The 18,396-nt window shown below is 44.3% G+C and overlaps 1 protein-coding gene across 2 annotated transcripts in view; it reads right to left on the bottom strand.

Moving 5' to 3' along the window:
* The window catches only part of ME3 (malic enzyme 3), a 123,732-nt gene that overhangs the window by 7,147 nt on the left and 98,189 nt on the right, over window positions 1–18,396 (bottom strand). For both annotated transcript variants that reach the window (XM_069879842.1, XM_069879850.1), the window contains exon 7: window positions 11,835–11,944. In XM_069879842.1, the coding sequence (XP_069735943.1) occupies window positions 11,835–11,944 (110 nt within the window). The remainder of the gene's footprint in view (window positions 1–11,834; window positions 11,945–18,396) is intronic.

Below are 18,396 nucleotides of genomic sequence, written 5' to 3'. Positions count from 1 at the left end.
GATACTCTGATACCCTGACTCAGAGCCATCATGCCTCACTGCAAAGCATTAAGGTGTCATTGAGAACAGATTAGTGAGAAAGAATCCAGTATAAGGAGGGCAGAGTCCTGCTATTACAGTCACTGTGATATGTACAACTCTTCATCCATCAAGGGCAGGAGATGTCCAGACAGAATAAACCTGCCTTCCCCCCACATCAATCACATACAGGACATCTAATGTCCTATCCCAGGTGAAGGAACATGGTGGGAAAAAAATCAAGACTCCAATTAATAAACATCCAGGCACTGGCGGTATTTCAGAACACCTGAGCAAGCTGGAAACAAGTTTTAAAGGTGAATGAAGGAGGCAATTTTATCAAAGAATATCTCAGTTTGGAAGGGATCTATAAGGATCATTGATTCTGTTAGTTTGATGCCTCAGTGTTTTAAAGGATACCAGTTCAAATGGGCCCCGGCTCTGATGCTATCCCCAGCTCTAATGCTGGTATCTCCATCCTCATCTTCAGAAACTTTGTGAGAAAACAGGGAGACCACAAGTTACAAATCCTGCGGGGTGGTCACAGGTAAGGCAGACAATCAACCCTTCTAGGCTATATATCTGATCTTTCCAGCTTCCTAGCATTTCCTATTTTCCTGCCCATTTAATCAGCCAGTGCTTCAGTGCAGCCCCTTGCAGGGTCCTCAGGGCCTGGAGTGCTGCCAGACATCAGCGAACAGCCGAGTTGGGAAGCAGAGTAGCACAGGATTCAAGCCTGACCAGGAGCAGTGGCACCAGCAGATGGTGCTGCCTCATTTGGGAAGGACCTAGAGAAGAAATTCAGCTTTACCTGCACCTGTTCTGTAGTGCAAAAGCCATAGCTGCACTAGAAATCTGCTGGCATATCATGGCATCGGGGAATGATTTTCTCTGTCACTGTTGCCATGCAAGCAGAAAACCTGGTGGAGCACAGTAACTCTGGAGGAGAAGTAAAGTAACTGTCATTGACTTGGCTTATTTTGCTAGGGAACCTATACGAGCTTCTCCAACAAAGAAAATCTTCATTGGCCAGACCAGAAGTGTTTATCAGTACCATTAGCCCATCAACATTTTGCATCTGTAACTCAAATGAGTTTATTTCTCAATAAATTAATAATTAGTGCCATTTAAGAGTGACTCTGGTTAAGCAGAGGTGGAAGTGGCCCCATTCCTACAGGAAATGTTAGCATCATGATATCCATGCACAGGCACAGAGGTACAGAACGGCATCAGCATCATTTCTTACTTGTCTGAGCATTGCAAGCATCCCTGTCTTAAACACAAAATGGACTAGATTGATGGTTTGTGGCTTCTTCTGGGCTGCGTTAGAAGTGCAACCCGCAGGGCAAGGGAGGTGATTCTGCCCTCTTCTCTGCTCTCATGAGGCCTCACCTGGAGCCCTGCATTCAATTCTGGGGTCCTCAGCACAAGAAGGATATGGATCTGTTACAGCAAGTCCAAAGGAGGGCCACAAAGATGATCAGGGGCTGGAGCACCTCCCATACAAGGACAGGCTGAGAGAGCTGGGCTTGTTCATCCTGGAGAAGAGAAGGCTCCAGAAAGACCTTACAGCAGCTTTCCAGTATTTAAAAGGGCCTACAGAAAAGCTGGTGAGGGGCTCTTTATCAGCGAGTGCAAGGATAGGATGAGGGGGAATGGTTTTAAACTGAAACAGGGAACATTTGGATGAGATATTAGGAAGAAAAGTTTTCCTGTGAAGGTGGTGAGACAAAGGCACAAGTTGCTCGGAGAAGTCGTGGCTGCCCCATCCCTCGAGGTGTTCAAGGCCAGGTTGAATGAGGCTTTGAGCAACTCGATCCAGTGAGAGGTGTCCTTGCCCATGGCATGGGTGTTGGAACTGGATGATCTTTAAGGTCTCTTCCAACCCAAACCACCCTATAATTCTTTCTTGCAATGAATCCCTTGAGATGCTTCAGCATCAAGGATGATTTCCCTTTGTTAGCTCAGCAAACAGTTTGTATATTTTTTTTCCAGACTGTCTGATTTCAGTCAGTTTAGAAGGGAGCTAGTGGGGAGGGAATCAACCACTGAGTTCTCTGCTGCTTCAGTATTAACATGCCAACTCAGACAACTGAAGGATGCATATGATGGATTTCCCCTTACTTCTCCTGCCTTTTGAAGCTGTAGTTAGAGCAATATATGTGCCTGGTAAATACCCTGACACCAGAGTAGAAAAATTACAGAAGATGATGATGAACATCCAAGGAACACCAGAAAATTACCTAGTTTTTAAATTTTTATTTTTATGGGTGATACAAAGCTTGACCATACTCCTATTCTGGTATGTCTATAATCAGCAGAACTGCATAGCTTGTTGCCATGCAAATGTGAAGGATGGGACTTCTCTAAATAAAGATGTATGATCCTGCTTGTGATTAAGCAGACATCTGAATGGGGTCAAATGAAATGTTCCTTAAAAGGAACTACAGTTTTTTAAGAGAGACAAGATAACTGGAACACATGTAGACACTTCTATTGCAGCCATCTACACTGTGGAGAAAGGGATCTCACCTTGGCAGTTTGAACTGCAGAGAAGTGGGGAAAGACCAGGGTCCCCACAGTTGACAGACATGCCAAGCAGAGATGCTTGTTACATGCAGTAGAATATGAATACCTACACATACACTCAAGCACACTCACATGCTATATCCCAGGCTTACTTTGCACAGAAATCCCCAAATCCCCATGTGAGTGGGAGTGGGGAACTTATCAGAGGGAAAAAATCCAGAACTGTAACAATTACATTGCAACAGGATGTCAGGTCAGAGCATGAGCAGAAATAGAAGCCTGGAAAGTATTTTACAGAAATGAATGCAACTACAGAAATACCTTGTTTCTCTTGGTCCTGACCCAGGAAAGATTGCTCTATACCCTATGATCCACAAACCCATTTAGATGACCCATTTCAGGAGAGGGACTCTGGATCTTTTTAAAGATGTTACCAGCAGGAATTTGAGAACTGAGGCATACGGAAAGAAAGTGTGCATGGATTCAGTCTGCAGAGCAGTCTGCCTTTTGCCGAATGGAGACCTGTGGGACTGGGTGTGCCATTACTCATCCTCCTGCGCTTGCACTGCAACTCTGACTAAAAGCAGGTCTCTGTTCATTTCTGCCATTCCTAATCCTCTTCCTCTCTCTCCAGTGTTTTTAATCCCTCCACATCTACCAAACTGCATCCCACTCCCATTACTCAAGTAACAAAGTCACTGTACTGTGGCCGCAGCTTAAACAGTTCTTTGATAATTCAAATTTCTGAGCATGGAACAACAGAGTATCACTATGGAGGAGAGTTCACAGCTGGTTCAGGTAAGGAACTGGCTAATCAGTGAGCTTCAATTCTGAAAACACCACAAAATGACACGAGGGGAACCCCTCACCATGATCTGTGGTAAGAAAACAAACCAACCACCCAACACATTGGTCTGTCTATTTTCCAAAGAGATTGGATGCTGCTATTGCAGATAACTACTTCCCTAAGTAATTAGCCAGAGCCAGCTTGGCTGGTCTGTATCTGAGGTGAGATACAGGAAAGATGGGGAGGGGATCATTATCAGAGAGTTATCGGAGTATGGATAGGACAAGGGGGAATGTTTTTAAGCTGATAAGAGTTGGGCTTGTTAAGCCTGGAGAAGAGAAGGCTCTGGGGAGACCTTATAGCAGCCTTCCAGGACTTAAAGAGAGCCTATCTCAAAGCTGGGGAGGGGCTCTTTATCAGGGAGTACAGGGATAGGATGAGGGGGGAATGGTTTTTAGCTGAAAGAGGGGAGATTGAGATCAGATATTAGGAAGAAATCTTTTCCTGGGAGGGTGATGAGGCAAAGGCACAGTTTGCCCAGAGAAGTTGTGGATGCCTCATCCCTGGAGGTGTTCAAGGACAGGTTGGATGGGGCTCTGACCAACCTGATCCAGTGGGAGGTGTCCCTGCCCATGGCCGAGCGGTTGGAACTGGATAATCCTTAAGGTTTGTTCCAACCCAAACCATTCCATGATTCTGTGATTCTATGATATGGAAAGGCATAGAGAGAAGAAAAGAAAACGCTTGCAAATCATCCCATCCATCCAAGACTCAAAGGGAATGCTTGATGTAATGCCACACAATAGCAAGCAGACTTTAAGAGTCTCTTCGGGGAGCCCAGAGCAAAAGGATCAGCAAAGAAAAGGCACATTTAAAACTAAGGTGCTCTCCAGAAAATGGCCATGCCATAGGAAATCATCCTTGGCATTCAGGCATATTCAGAATATCGTAAAACATTAAGAACCGCCCCCTGGCCCGAGGTTTATTAGTGCAGTCAGTCAGAACAAGCCCCAATAGATGTCAGTGGAGCTACACTGGAGCAAAACTAGAGGGAAAGGATCTGCTTCACAGCTTGAAGACACTGCATAGATGGAAAAGGCTAGAGTCCAGAGGCAGCCATACCCATGGACTTCATCCTCCCTTCAGAGCAGAGAGAGCAGACAGAGGGGCAAATGGCTTCACATATGGAGCTGCAGACAGTGCTGGCATGACTGCAATAGGGAAAGTCCTGCCCACTGTCAATGTCGAGGCTGTACAGTGTGTGACACACACAGAGCGTGAGCAGGGGATACAGGGGACTCTGCAGATGTTTGGGGGTAGAAGTCCCCCATGGTGAGGGCTGCTGCTGCCCCATCACCTACTGTGCAAAGCAAAGCATCTCCACCATGCTGAATCCTTCCAGCAGCAGCACTGGGACATGCAGCTGCACCACTGCCTGTTTCTTCATACAACACTCATGTGAGAGATTCTGCCTTCTCCAACACAGTACTCTGGTGGAAGAGCCTGATCTTTTATTTTTTCACCCTTGTCTGGCCTGCTTACACTTTGCCCCATCAAAACAATGACAAGATAAGGGCCCAGTGAACAGAAAATAGCAGTGTAATGCGCCAGTAAAAGGCAGCCAAGAAAATATATCTAAATTTATGGATGCAGAGGAAGCTTAGGGTTTTTCCAAATCCTGGTTCACATGAACTCCCTGCAGCAGTTCCGCCTGTTTCTGGAAAGCAGAGTGAAGCCTCTCTAGGTCTACTCCAAATGTATAATCAACTGTCAAACACAACAAAGCCTAAGCAAAAAGCTGCTGAAGTGTTTGCAGCTGAAGGTGTTCACCTCTGTTGTTATCCTTCCCCCAAAGAGCCTCTGGAAGACATTAAGAAAATAACTCTAGAAATGTTGTGGAGCAAGTTAACAAGAAGGGCAGTAAAATGCAAAGCATTGATGCTGAGGGAAGGCACTCACTTCCTCCACTAACAGGGTTGGGACACTGCTGACCCAGAAAATGTGTTGGTGTGGTGACAAGCTATCGTAAAATCATAGAATGATTTGATCACTCAGTCACTGGATGTTTGCTATCGCAAACTCCTCCTTTGCAGTAAAGAACAGCATATGTCACCTCTGTGTTAAGCTGTCTGTTGCTTTTAAGTCCAGGCTGAGGAGGCAAAAGGAATAGAACAGGGCTGTGCTCTGACCTGGTTCAGCATGTTGGTATAAAACAACATCCACAGAGTCTCCACTGCTGTGATGGGGATACTTTTTCTGAAGGACTGATGAGGGAGCCTCTTGATGAGGGGTTTGGTCTGCTCACTGGCACTGCTTCTGCGCTTCTTCACGGGTAGGAGCAACAGCAATGCTGCAGACCAGAGCCATGACATACAGCATCGCACTCCATACACTAAGCACTTTACAGTGCAAGGATTAAAAACAGGCACCTAGAGGTGACCTCCACCGGGTATCTTCTTTAAGATGAGCTCTGCATCTCAGACACAATCTGTTAGAATGAGTCCAGAGTAGGCCACGAAGATGATCTGAGGGCTGGAGCACCTCCCATACAAGGACAGGCTGAGAGAGTTGGGCTTGTTCAGCCTGGAGAAGGCTCTGGGGAGACCTTAAAGGTGCCTTCCTGTACTGAAACGGGGTCTACAGGAAAGCTGGGGAGGAACTCTGTATCAGGGAGTGCAGGGACAGGATGAAGGGAAACGGTTTTAAGTTGGAAGAGGGGAGATTTAGATGAGATATTAGGAAGAAATGTTTGCCTGTGAGGGTGTAAGGCAGTGGCACAGGTCGCCCAGAGAAGCTGTGGATGCCCTGTCCCTGGAGGTGTTCAAGGCCAAGTTGGATGAGGGTTTGAGCAACCTAATGCAGTGGAAGGTGTCCCTGCCCACGGCCGAGGGGTTGGACCTGGATGATCTTCAAAGTCTCTTCCAACCCAAATCATTTTATGATTCCATGGCTCTATGATTTAGACACAAGTCTAGGAGTGGGTTGTTAACTAGTTAATGTAGTAGCATCAAGGGAAAATGCAGAAGCCTCCTCTGCTACTGGTGAGCCCCTACAGGACCGAGAACATTTTGATATCTGTCTTCAGGTTGGGTAAATCCCCACAGGGAAAGAGTGTTGCTCTGGAGCTCCCTGGCAGGACATAGCCTGCTTTGTTCTGCATCAGGGTATCGTCCAGCGCTCCCTTCCTATTGTGCTTCCCCTCTTCCTTAGTTTCCTGCGATAATTACTGATGCATTTTCCATTCCAGCTGAAACAACAAAGTAAGATGCTGTACCATTTTAACCTGCTGAAATTAGTTAATACTGAGCCAAAAACTAGCTTTGCCTGCTTAACATAGCACATGGAAATGTGCCTACAAATTAGGCCACATTTGCACATGGTTGTTTTCAACCTTGCCCAAATGTTTGAAGCTGCTTAGATTTGAGACACTGGAGTCAGCCTGTTCCCAATCTGAGGCACTGCTTCCTGAAGTGTCCTGGAAAGGTTATGGAAGGGTTATCTGCCAGGATAGTGAGAAAAGGTGGCTGGTGGGTCAAGAGATATTTTGAGACTCATCAGCAGTCATGGATTCAACAACAAAAAGTAATCACAGCTCCAAAGACTGGGAAAAGGCTCAGAGAGATTCTGCACAAGTGAGATTCTGTACATTGCCTGCAGATTTCTTCAGCTGTGGAGGGACTGTGGAAGTACAAAAGGATGAGTGCTTTTAATGTGGGTAGTGATTTAGGGTTTCCCATCTTGAAGTGCCTTGAAGAAGTTTCATTTGTATGGTGTAGGTGTTCAGGTTTTTAGAAATCCTGTCTCTTTACAGTCTCCTGCATACGTATATATGTGAAACAGTCTGGTGCTTCTTTGACAGGCTATCAGTGTTATCACAGAATCGTGGAATGGTTTGGGTTGGAACAAACCTTAAGGATCATCCAGTCCCAACCCCGCTGCCATGGGCAGGGACACCTTCCACTGGATCAGGGTGTTCAAAGCCTCATCCAGCCTGGCCTTGAATATCTCCAGGGACGAGGCATCCACAACTTCTCTGGGCAACGTGTGCCAGTTTCTCATCACCTTCACAGGAAAAAAATTCTTCCTAATATCCAATCTAAATCTCCCCTCTTTCAGCTTAAAATTGTTCCGCCTCATCCTATTCCTTCACGTCCTGATAAAGAGCCCTCCTCAGCTTCCCTGTAGGCCTCCTTTTACTACAGGAAAGCTGCTGTAAGTTCTTCCCAGAGCCTTCTCTTCCCCAGACTGAACAAGCCCAACTCTTATCAGCCTGTCCTTGTATATCAGGTCTAGTTTTAAAAGACTGCTAAAGAGACTTTATGCTTCTGTGTGCTATTCCCTTTGCCCTCCTTATATGTGTGAAAGGCTTTTGAATAACATGAGCAGATACAATTAATTAAATAACACATTAAACATTTCCTCGTTTTTCTACAGCTTGGACAACTTCTGCTGTTCAGCACTGAGTAAAGCAATGCAAGCCAGCAGAATTCGTGTTTAATACGTGAATATCGAGGGTAACATATGGATCAGCCCGGAGAATGAACTTTTCCTAGGAAAAATAAGGTGGGAAGAGAAGTCAAAGCACAAGGAAGAAGAGAAAACTTTGAACAGGTAGCACAAAGAGACTGCAAATATCCATCCTTGCAGATACTGAAAATTATTTGGCTGGACAAGGCTCTGAGGAACCTGATCTAATGCCAAAGTTGGATCTAAGTTTGAAATCACATTTTAGTTGAGTGAGGGCTGGGAGATGTCCAGAGGTCCCTTCTACACTAACTTCTTCAAGGTTCTTTTGTTTTATTGTATGAAGCACTAAGCTAAAGATGCCTGAGAGGCAGTGGCACAGTTTGCCCATTTGGATGAGGTTTTGAGCAACCTGATCCAAGGGAAAGTGTTCCTGCCCATGGCAGAGGTGTTGGAATTAGATGATCTTTAAGGTTCCTTGCAATCAAAACCATTCTCTGATTGTATGCCTGTCTCGGGGATTCATGAGACTCAACACTTTTGTAAGACTTTTCAGTTGTCTGCTTCTTGTTGATCATTGTGCACATTGTTAAGCAGAGCAAAAGGAAAAGAAAACAGCAGGAAAAGAAAGAGCAGGATCTAAAGCATTCTCATATCTCTCCATGTGCTTCATTGCCTGCTCTGGTTCTTTACTGGGAAAAAGGAAGAAATGGCAATCAATTTTCTCCTGTAGAGCTGAAATTGAAGCCATTGCCCCTTGCATGAACCCTGACAGAGCCGGGAAAGGACTGATGTCATCACCCCTATAGAGCAAGGAGAAGCACTCCCTTAATGGGGAGCTTCCATGCATGGGCACTGTGAGCCAGCTCCTAGCTCCCAGGCTAATGGCTTTCCAAATAAAAGCAATCACCTCATCCCCATTTGTGGCACCTGGCAGGCGTCCCGCTCAGCGTCAGCAGGCTGGCTCGAACCAGAAGGGGGCTGAGTCATTTTAATTCTGTGGGATGGACTTGGTAACACAGAAATTTGTGGGACAAAAAAAAGTGGACAATAATATTTTAAACTGTTTTCTGTTCACGTTGGCCCTAGGGCAGTAAGAGGGAGGTCTAAGGGAGAGTAAGTGGAACAATTTATACTTTCTTCTCACATCTCATCTGTGTATGTGTGTGGAGGTGCACTGCATGACCAGCTCTGCTAACCAATGGCCAAGGAGTTTAAATTAGCGTAGCTCAGGCCTGATCTAACTTGCACTTTTTGTGCCTAAGATGTGTTTTTACATCAATATACTTAAAACAGTGCCAGCTCAGAAGCTGGAAAAATTCAGGCTTCAGGAGGTCTATTCCTGCCTGACTTGAGTAAAACAAATCAGGCCTGCTTAAACAAGGCTTTGTTTAATTCTCATTAATCATTTAGAACATGATTTGCATTGAACTCTCCCACTTTTTTCTATGTGGGCGAGTCAGGAAACACCAGCATGTTGCAAAAGAGAGAGCCTGAGGCAAAACCAAAGAACAGGAGGGTTTAAATAAGAAAATGGCACTTCCTCCCTCTCTCCTATCACTTGGGGATACAGAAGGGTACATTCCAGTGGATAACTCAGACTCCTCATTCCAGCTTCTACACCACTAATCTCTGACATGACTCTAAGACAGGGTTAACTGAGATGATTCAAGTTATATTAGCTTCCCAGAGGTCCCCAAAAGTCATTCCTGACTACAACCCTGGCCTGGAATCACTTTTTCTTTCTGATAGTTACATTCAAAAAGCCTGAAACAGTGGCTTGTTTCCCTCAGCTCACCTCATCTGTGCAAAAGATCAGAAGGATTTCTTTCCTTATCTATTACTGTGAAGCCAGTGGCAGTTAGATACTTAGTTTGAGAATAATAAGGAGTTTACTAAGAGGTGAAATCCTATCGTTTTAACAGGTGGGATTCTGGATAATTTTCGGGGCACTCAACATCTCCGTGGCAGACATCTGACTGGGGAGAAACAGACAAGGTTCATTTTATGGCAATGCCATTTTACAGCATCCTCCTAGATGTGGCTCACCCCTCTGAGGGAGTCATTTCCAGAAAATGTCTGATGCATTTAGTCATAATCTAAGGCCAAAAAGACATTATAAATACTCTTCTGCTTCCCATTCAGAATCTTCAGTTTTGCTTTAATATCCTCTTCCTCTTCCCTCTGTCTGTCTAAGAAACTGGTCTGATTCACCAAGAAACCTTTCCAATTCACTCAGTTCCTTCAAGAACACCTTCATCCAGGACCACAGATCTACCACATTGCCTGGCCTCTTTTCCATTCAATTGATGAGACCCTTCTATTTACACAGAGAGAGAAACTAATGAGAAGGGAAGGGAAGGGAAGGGAAGGGAAGGGAAGGGAAGGGAAGGGAAGGGAAGGGAAGGGAAGGGAAGGGAAGGGAAGGGAAGGGAAGGGAAGGGAAGGGAAGGGAAGGGAAGGGAAGGGAAGGGAAGGGAAGGGAAGGGAAGGGAAGGGAAGGGAAGGGAAGGGAAGGGAAGGGAAGGGAAGGGAAGGGAAGGGAAGGGAAGGGAAGGGAAGGGAAGGGAAGGGGAGAGGACCTACAGGAAACCTGGGGAGGGGCTCCTTATCAAGGAGTGCAAAGATAGGACGAGGAGGAACACATTCAGGCTGAGAGAGAGGAAATTTAGATGAGCTATTAAGAAGAAATTGTTTCCTGTGAGGGTGGTGAGGTGCTGGCACAGGTTGCCTAGAGAAGTCATGAATGTCCCGTCCCTGGAGGTGTAAGGCCAGGTTGGATGAGGCTTTGAGCAATCTGATCCAGTGGAATATGTCCCTGATCAAGGCAGAAGGGTTGGAAATGGATGATTTTTAAGGCCCCTTCCCACCCAAACTATTCTATGATTCTATGATTGATTCTTCCCTGTTGATGGGCAAACAGCTCTTCCGATGGTTTAAAGCAAACTCAGCACAAGACCAGGATGCCATCAAATTGCAGCTTGTAACCCTCTGTGCATTTGAGCAGTTTTGCTGGCTGCTGAGCCTCACAGGGCCTGGGAGACATGCTTGCTAAAAGCTCTCTTGTCTGCTGTCACTTCTCTTTAGTGCTGGAAGAATTATGTTAACCACTCTAGGGGAGAACATGCCTGTTCTCAGGTTACACTGCAGTCAGCACCCATGGAGAAAAGAAGCGGGTTTACCTTTCTGTTTGCACATGTAATAAAGAGGATAACTCAAGAAGTTTCACTTCAAGAAGGACATTGAGGGGCTGGAGAACAAGCCTTATGAAAGGCAGCTGAAGGAGCTGGGACTGTTTAGCTTATAGAAAAAGAAGGCTTAAAGGAGACCTTATCACTGTCTGCAACTACCTGAAAGGAGGCTGTAGTGAGGTGGATGTTGGCCTCTTCTCCCAAGTAACAAGTCATAAAAATGAGAGGAAATGGCCTCAGGTTGTGCCAGGGGAGGTATTAGGAAAAATTCCTTCACTGAAAGTGTTTATCAGGCATTGGAACAAGCTACCCAGGGAAGTGATCGAGTCACCATCTCTGGAGGTATTTAGAAGATGGGAAGATGAGGTGCTCAGGCATATGGTTTAGTAGTGGAGAGGTACAGTTGGAATTGATGACCTCAAAGGTCTTTTGCAAAAAAACATTTTTATGATTCTATAACAACAGTGGTACAATACCAGGATCAGCTAATAACTACCCAGCTCACAGAAACTGAAAGCCTTAAGTAACTCTTAAGACATCATCACTGTTTTTGCTAAATTACAGAAAATTAATAGAACTGCCTAAATTACCTTAATAATGTAAAGCAAATGATCCATTTTCTCCCTTGAACATCTCTACAATGAACAGTTTAATTCTTAAAAGCAATGGAGACTCACTTTTCAACTCAGACTGCTGTGCTTTTGTTTATAGTCTTAAATGCTTATGTGTAAATTCTGACATTTCTCACACATCTGAGTATTGTATAATAAAGAGTCTTGCGATCTTAACCACCTTTCTTCATGACAAGGTGAAGGTTAAATCTGCATTTTTCTAACAGCACTTACCCTGAATGTCATCATTGAATGTACAGTATCTGTTGCGGTATTTATTGAGGAGACGAAAAGCATTAGCGTTGGCAAAATCTTCAAACTGGATCAGACAATTCATGCCATACCTGCAAGTTAAAGGGTGATAAAAAATGGATAAAAGTATTTTCCACAACATAGAACGACATATGCATCTTTTGTCAAGACAATGTAGCTAGACACTCTAGCACAAAGGCAGAAGCACTGTCAGAAAAATGCATCCCAGTAACAGAAAACAGGATCAGATCCTTCCCAAGGTCCAATACACTCAGAAATATGGAGTCACCATGGATGAATGGTATTCATAATTCAAGGGGCTTCTTAATATGCATATCTATATAGCTACACACATATATATGCACCTTTGGACTGTTGGTATGACAAATTGTCATTGGCTTACTTACTGATGAGCTTATCACAGCAAAGGCGATGCTCTTCTGCAATGGATATTATAACTGCCATGCTGCAACATAGCAGATATGACTGTAAAGGGAACATCAGTGAAAAGGACAACACTGAGTGTGCATTTCAACTGTAGGCGACCAAGAGATGAGAAAAAAACCCTGCCTGTAGGATCTTACAGAGTGAGTGCATCACGGTGTGATTTCACAGCCAGATTTTTGTGTTTCAGAAACAGGCTTCTCTCCACACAGCTGCTTTGCCGGCAATCAGCATTCAATGACAGTCAGTGACCCATAGACTCAAAAGGTAGGAAATAACTGCCTGCTTTCCATAATTATCCAGTAACACCAGGACAAGCGTGCTTTTTCTGAAAATCTGCTTCCTAGCTATACATTTTCAGCTCTTTATGACTCTAGACTGCATTACAGCTTTGCTAATAGAACATAAAAGTGCCATAAGAACTCTTTTTCTCTCTCATAAATGTGACGGGGCAGTGGGAAATATTCATGAAGTGAGTAATGCAACTGTTAGCAATTTCTGGACTGCAGGCAAGCAAAAGGGCTCTAAAGAGTTATCCCGTGTTGGAGGCCTGAGCCTCTCAGGGACTGTAAGCAGTGCAGAGCAGCATCACCTTACCTACTGCTCATTCAGTCTTCCTTTCTTTGCCACTGAAACCTGATGTATGAGACACCCCTGCTTGAAACTAGAAATTGATACCGGATGAAACATGTTCCATTTGAGAACTGTGACTCAAAAGCTTTTTTCATGGTACTCGCAGTGCAGGGAGTCAGGCTTTCCTGGGAAGGCGTCAGAGTTTTTATTATCATTATTTTCCATTTCAAGTACATCTGTCAGCAAGGAGACAATGAGGAGCACATGCATTGTGCTCCTCTATTTTGTCCATCATGAGAAACTCACCCTTCACAAGCCCTCCAGTCTCAAAAAGGGAAAAGAATTGGATCTTACACTTGCTTCACATTCTCTGTGCTTGCTTCTAGGAAAGGACCACAACAGGGACACTCTTTTTTAGCAGGGCCTGTTGCTATAGGACAAGGGGGAATGGTTTTCAACGAAAGGAGGGGAGATTCAGTCTTGATTTAGGAAGAAATTTTTTACTCCAGGGTAGTGAGGCCCTGGAACACGTTGCCCAGAGGAGTCATGGATGCCCTGTCCCTGGAAGTGTTCACGGCCAGGTTGGATGGGGCTTTGAGCAACCTGATGCAGTGGAAGGTGTCCCTGCCCATGGCAGAGGGGCTGGAACTGGATGATCTTTAAGACCCTTCCCACCCAGATCAGAGGGTTGGAGCACCTCCCATACAGGACAGGCTAATGAAGTTGGGCTTGTTCAGCCTGGAGAAGAGAAGGCTCTAGGGAGACCTTAGAGCAGCCTTCCAGTACTTAAAGGGGGCTATAGGAAAGCTGTGGAGGTGATGAGGGGAAATGTTTTTAACCTGAAATAGGGGAGATTTAGATGAGATATTAGGAAGAAATTTTTTTCTGTGTGAGTGGTGAGGCAATGGAACAGGTTCCCCAGAGAAGTCATGGATGCTCCATCCTTGGATGTGTTCCAGGCAAAGTTGGATGGGTAAAAGAGTTGCAACTGGATGATCTTTGAAGGTCCCTTCCAACACAAACCATGACCTTCTTATCCATCTTTTGAACATGTAAGCAAAACATGGCTAAGGGTGAGATGACACCATACAGAACATCTGCTAACATTTCAAAGAAATAACAAATCTTTAGGCAAACTCAGTTGCTATAGAAACTATTTCTCTAACACCAGACATTACTTATTTGCATCACTGAGGAACTAACATTCCTGACTTGCTTAATAAAATTGGTGATCTCATCCAGCGTTAAATGGATGTGTGATCAGCTCTTCAAAGAGCAGTAGGGTAGATGGGTCAGTTTCCCTGACCACAGAGGCAAATTCACAAATTTTTTTTTCTCTCTTTTGAGCACTTTTTTTCTTTTTTCTCACTTCTCATTCCTGGTCTGCAGAATGAGACACTGTCCAGATATTTCTACCTATTTTTGTCTTTGATCATTTTTTATTATGCAGAGAACAAGGAAGGTATGGAAGGTATGAACCCTCCAAGATATGGTAGCCCATAAACTTCATTTCTCTTCATGCCCTTTAGTAAGACAGGACAGTGCTGTAATGCAAAATCTTTTCACTGAGCTGTTTTTTTGAACATTATTTTCTTCTCTAAAACATGTCCACTGAGCCTTTTGAAGAATAAACCTTATTTCTGAACCTATGTGAGCCATTGTATAGTGTGAGAACTAAAGTTCTCATTTATAAAACCAAATTACAGTATTTAAAGGGGGCCTGCAGGAAACCTGAGGAGAGGCTCTTTATCAGAGAGTGCAGGGATAGGATGGGGGGGGGGGGGGGGGGGGCGGAGAATGGTTTTAAGCTGAAAGAGGGGACATTTAGATGAGATATTAGGAAGAAATGATTTTTTGTGAGGGTGGTGAGGCACTGGAACAGGTTGCCCAAAGAAGTTGTGGATGACTCATCCCTGGAGGTGTTCAAGACCAGGTTGGATGAGGCTATGAGCAACCTGATCCAATGGAAGATGTCCCTGTCCATGGCAGGGGATTTGGAAGTGGATGATCTTTAGGGTCCCTTCCAATCCAAACCATTTTATGATTATATGATTCTGTGAAATTGGTTGTAGCTACACCCTGAGACCTGATGCTGTGAACAAAATATTTAGGACTTGCAGTTAAAGATGGGAATCTCAGGATGAGTTCTCAAAGACTACACACCTTGTGGGATTTTGAGAGGACTTTTGTGCTGCTCAGTCACTGAGCTTAAACAAAAATTAGGCCGAGAGACATGTTAGAATTCCACCAGATTTTGCTTACTGCTCTTTCCTACTGGTGCTTCGGTGGCTATTTCCAATGCTCTGTCTTAGTTTGACCTGAGCAGCTAAGGTTAAACTTAGCAAGAAGTATGAATAAAACAATGATGGGGCCATTTGCAATAGCATCCTGGTGAGTATCAACATGGTGAGTCAATTCTACTGTCCTTTCTTCACAGCACAAGTAACTCAAGACTTGTGTAACCTGTTTCATGCCACAGGAATTTGGAGCTCTCTACAAAGTATTTGGGTAGCATCCAAAAGTAAAACATAGCCGATGTGGGACCAGAGCACGGAAGTGCTTTAATATGTAACAATGCTAATAAAAACAGTCTAGTTGAGGAAAGAAGGTGGAGAATATCTGTTATTGCAAAGGGAAAAAGCGGTCAAAGAGCTGCTACTTGTACTACAATTCAGTGAATAAGACGCAGTGCAGACTAGGATTTCTTCCAGTATCTTTACATAGAAATATACTGCTGAAGTGTGTCCAGAGCACGGCAACAAGCTGGTGAAGGGTCTGGAGAACAAGTCCTATAAGGAGCAGCTAATGACCTGGGGCCATTCAGTCTGTTCTGAAGAGTAGGCTAAGGGGAGACTTCATTGTTCTCTGCAGCTCCCAGAAAGGAGGTTGTAGTGAGGTGGGTGCTGGTCTCTTCTCCCAAGTAACAAGTGATGGAACAAGAGGAAGTGGCCTCAACTTGTGCCTGGGGAAATTCAGACTGGATATTTGGAAAAATTTCCTTACTTAAAGAGTGGTGAAGCATTGGAAGAGGCTGCCCAGAGAAGTGGTGGAGTCTCCATCCCTGAATGTGGCACTTCAGGACATGGTTTAGTAGCCATGGTTGTGTTGGGTTGATGTTTGGACCTGATGATCTTGGAGGTCTTTTCCAACATTAATGATTCTATGATTCTGTCTCTAAAAGCTGGCTGTGTAATGCTGAGCTAGGCAACTCTGGTCACTTTCTCAGACAACATAAAGAGGCACATCCAATCACAACTTCTTTGAACCAGTCTAAGTGGAAAATAGAAGTAGATAACATCTCTGGAGGTGCCTCTTTCTCCACTGCCTCTATGATGATGGTCTAAGGTGACCAACTTAAATTCAGATGTCTAACTTTAGTCACCAAGCTAGATTAGGAGAGACAATATGATGTTACCTAATTATCACAGCTCATTGGAAAGATCTTAAATGTAAGTCATTCACCCTAAGTCAGTGGCTTTTCACCCTTTCAACTGCCAGTCTCCTCCCATCATAACATCTTTTAAATGGAAACTAGATTTTAATAAAGCTAATTCTGTATAATTATTGTGTTTAATTGGAAACATTTTATTTTCCACTAAGAAACCATTAAGATTTCTTATTGGAGGAATCACTTTTAGTGAAGTATGCTTTTGTCTTGCCAGCTAAGAAATTTTGCTCTGTTTAACTTTTGAGGTCTGATATGAACGCAGTCCAAGCAAGTAGACTCCAAAGCACTTGCACCATGCTTGCTGTCTATAGGCACAGAATGCTCTCTTTAGAAAAAGTGATTGTAAAGTCAGTATTTGAACAAGGATTTCTGAAGATCCCCTCTGCCACATATAAATAACCTTAAATTTGTGGCTAGAATTGAGGGTGGTACTGCAGAGAGATCTTGCAAACTGCTCTTGAGGTCAGTCTGCTTGGCTTGTTTTCCGTTCTCATAGATTCTTCTGTGCTCCTACTAATCCATGGGATTCCTAGCCTTCAGCTCAGAGCCTGAAGGTGAGTTTGAAGCCAAGAGCAGCAGGTCACATCAGGACTGAATGTTTTCCTACCCAAGAAAGCCATGGCTGGCTAGAGTTGGTATCCTCCAGTAATCTCACCCTGACTCTCTGTGACTCATCTTCTCTAAAACATTCTATTATCATTTGGCATCTGGGACATCACAACACCCAGGACCTAACTGACTTTGTCTAAAAGAAAAGCTCAGGTGTAGATTATAAGTATTTCAGATTGACAAGGTACACTGAAACAGAGTAAATACCAGTCTCCAGTTTGGTTTATTCCACTTCTGAGTTCTTTCCATCCTTTTCTGAAAAGGAAGGTTTTGTTTTCTGATTTTTCATTCAAGGCTGTTCCCTTTCCTCTTGGGCACACTGTGCACACAGTGTGCATTTCTTGCGACCTCTGCAGTTCTATCTCTCTTTGTGGAACTGGAGCTTTCCCCCCAGCATGGCTAATCCTCACATCTGCAGGCTGTGGAGTAGGATGCTTGGACAATTCATCTCTGTACTGGGACCAATGTTGTTAAATATTTTCATCAGTGATATAGACAGTGAGATCGAGTGCACCCTCAGCAAGTTTGCAGATGACAGCAAGCTGAGTGGTGCAATTGTCATGCCAGAAGGACAGGATGTCATCCAGAGGGACCTGAATAATCTGGAGAAGTGGGCCTGTGTGAACCTCATGAAGTTCAACAAGGCCAGGTGCAAAGTTTGCCGTCTAGGTGGGTTGGGGCAAACCCCAGTATTGGTACAGGCTGAGGGACAATGTGACTGAGAGAAGCCCTGTGGAGAAGGACTTGGGGGTGCTGATTGATGAGAAGCTTGACATGAATTGGCAATGTGCTCTTGCAGCCCAGAAGGCCATCTGTATCCTGGGCTGCATCAAAAGAACTGAGGCCAGCAGGTCAAGGGAGGTGATTCTGCCCCTCTACTCTCTCATGACACCCCATCTATGTTTGGTTTCTCTAAAACTAGTTCTTCACTTCTGTTTCTTACCCAGTGACACTGCAAGAGTAATTTAGGAAGAAATTTGTTATTGTGAGGGTGGTGAGGCACTGGAACAGTTTGCTCAGAGAAGTCATCGTTACCCCATCCCAGAATGTGTTCAAGGCTAGGTTTAATAAGGCTTTGAGCAACACAATCCAGTGGAATGTGTCCCTGGTCATGGCAGGGGGGCTGAAACTGAATGATCTTTAAGGTTCTGCCCAGACCAAACCATTCTATGGTTCTATGGTTCTCTTGTGATTGTGACCTTAAATCTGCTCATACAGTCTCCAGAAATTCTGTGGGTTATTCCGATTATGAACATTCGACACTTTAGGTGGTTATTTATTCCAGCCTGCAAAAATGCACGAGTTCAAGAATAAAACTGGCTTGCCCTTTGCCATGGCAACTGAGGAAAGCGAAAAATGAAGTAGTGTATTTTCCCATATGACACATATTACTCATTGTAAGAAAACAGCAATTTGTCAGGCTGTGTCTTTAAGTCATAGGCTAAGCTCAGCAGGCCAAATTTTGCATGT

Source organism: Phaenicophaeus curvirostris, chromosome 1 (assembly GCF_032191515.1).
Source record: "Phaenicophaeus curvirostris isolate KB17595 chromosome 1, BPBGC_Pcur_1.0, whole genome shotgun sequence".
Lineage (NCBI taxonomy): Eukaryota > Metazoa > Chordata > Aves > Cuculiformes > Cuculidae > Phaenicophaeus > Phaenicophaeus curvirostris.
Note: the sequence above shows the minus strand (reverse complement) of the source record. Positions and strands in the feature narration are given on the sequence as shown.